The sequence below is a fragment of the Chiloscyllium plagiosum genome, unplaced genomic scaffold, assembly GCF_004010195.1.
Source record: "Chiloscyllium plagiosum isolate BGI_BamShark_2017 unplaced genomic scaffold, ASM401019v2 scaf_7476, whole genome shotgun sequence".
Taxonomy (NCBI): domain Eukaryota; kingdom Metazoa; phylum Chordata; class Chondrichthyes; order Orectolobiformes; family Hemiscylliidae; genus Chiloscyllium; species Chiloscyllium plagiosum.
In genome coordinates, this window is record NW_025212302.1 from 9,375 (window position 1) to 10,799 (window position 1,425).

General features: G+C 50.3%; 1 protein-coding gene across 1 annotated transcript in view; it reads right to left on the reverse strand.

The window, feature by feature from the left end:
- Positions 1–1,425, reverse strand: part of LOC122547357 (transferrin receptor protein 2-like) — a 21,712-nt gene that overhangs the window by 7,653 nt on the left and 12,634 nt on the right. The window contains exon 5 of the mRNA XM_043685989.1: positions 983–1,046. Within this exon, the coding sequence (XP_043541924.1) occupies positions 983–1,046 (64 nt within the window). The remainder of the gene's footprint in view (positions 1–982; positions 1,047–1,425) is intronic.

The window sequence follows — 1,425 nt, forward strand, 5'->3', positions numbered from 1 at the left end:
TTTACATATGAAAGAAGTGAAACTATCACTGTATTCTAACAGATGAAAGGCTTAACAGACAATCAATTCTTCAATGTATAATTTCAGTTACATCACACTGCAAATTCTTGCTATAAATTCTGTGTTACGATCGAGCCCTCCACAATCACCTGATGAAGGAGCGTCGCTCCGAAAGCTAGTGTGCTTCCAAATAAACCTGTTGGACTATAACCTGGTGTTGTGTGATTTTTAACTTTGTTCACCCCAGTCCAAATCATGTCTTCAGACGGAGGTGGGAGAACAGTAGGCTGCAAAGCCTGATGACCTGAACAGATGCAACAGGCCTGAAGCCTAGCTCAAAGCGCCGTCTTCAGACTGAGGTGGGAGAACAGTAGGCCGCAAAGCCTGATCACCTGAACAGCTGCAACAGGCCTGAGGCCTAGCTCAAAGAGCTGTCTTCAGACTGAGGTGGGAGAACAGGAGGCCACAAAGCCTGATCACCCAGTTGAGATATTAGCTGCTAGAGAGGGAACAGTCCTGCACTTTTGTGGTTCATTACCTTATACGGCTGCTGCCCTGAGGTGATCCAGGATTCTGAGGGGCCTTTTGGGGTGGGGCAATTGAGGGGCCAATTACCTCTGGGAATGTCACTGAAAATGGAGGCTTTACAGGGAGGAATCCCGTTTCCACCGCTCAATATTTGGCCAATTCCCAGCAGGCTCTGGGCCTAGCCCAGGGAAGCCTTGTGAACACTTGGGCCATGGGGTGGAGAGAGCCAAACAGCCTAGATTTCTAAACAGGCAGAAGGACCCAATGTGAGAATGACGGTCAGCGTCTCTGGGCTGTGGATTCAGCACTTTGATGTTACGATGTCACATCCACCGTGTAAGTTCAGAAAAGGTCAGGCTGATGGGGAATGGCCAAGAAAGAGACCCTTGGGTTCAGGGATTAGCGACTGGATAGCTCAGGATATTCTCGGATGGAAGGGAAGGAAGATTCTTACCCAGGACAGCTTTATCGAGACTGAAGTAAGCTGCTGCCTTGAGGTGCATCATAGTCAGGTAACCCTGCAGGAGGATTCACAGAGGATTTACTCAGACGCTTTAACATCCTAGAGGCCTTACAGAAGCCATTAGCTCCTGAAACATACCTTAAAGGATCCCTCGCTATTGCTCCAGACCTGGATTATCCCCTCCGCATCTCTCTACTCCAGTCCTGATCTCACTCTGTCTCCTTGACCTTTCGTCTGACCCATTCTCCCTGTTCTGTCACCCCTCCCATCCTCCTTCGACCCCTCACCTTCTCTTTTCCAACCGTTCATCTCTCCTTCCTCTTCTCACTGCACCCCCTCCAAACCCGCCCCTCCTCACCACCCTCGCTCCAATGACCTCTCCCCCTTCCCTGACATCAGCACCCCACTCCCCTCCTGGCAATACCCTCTCTCCT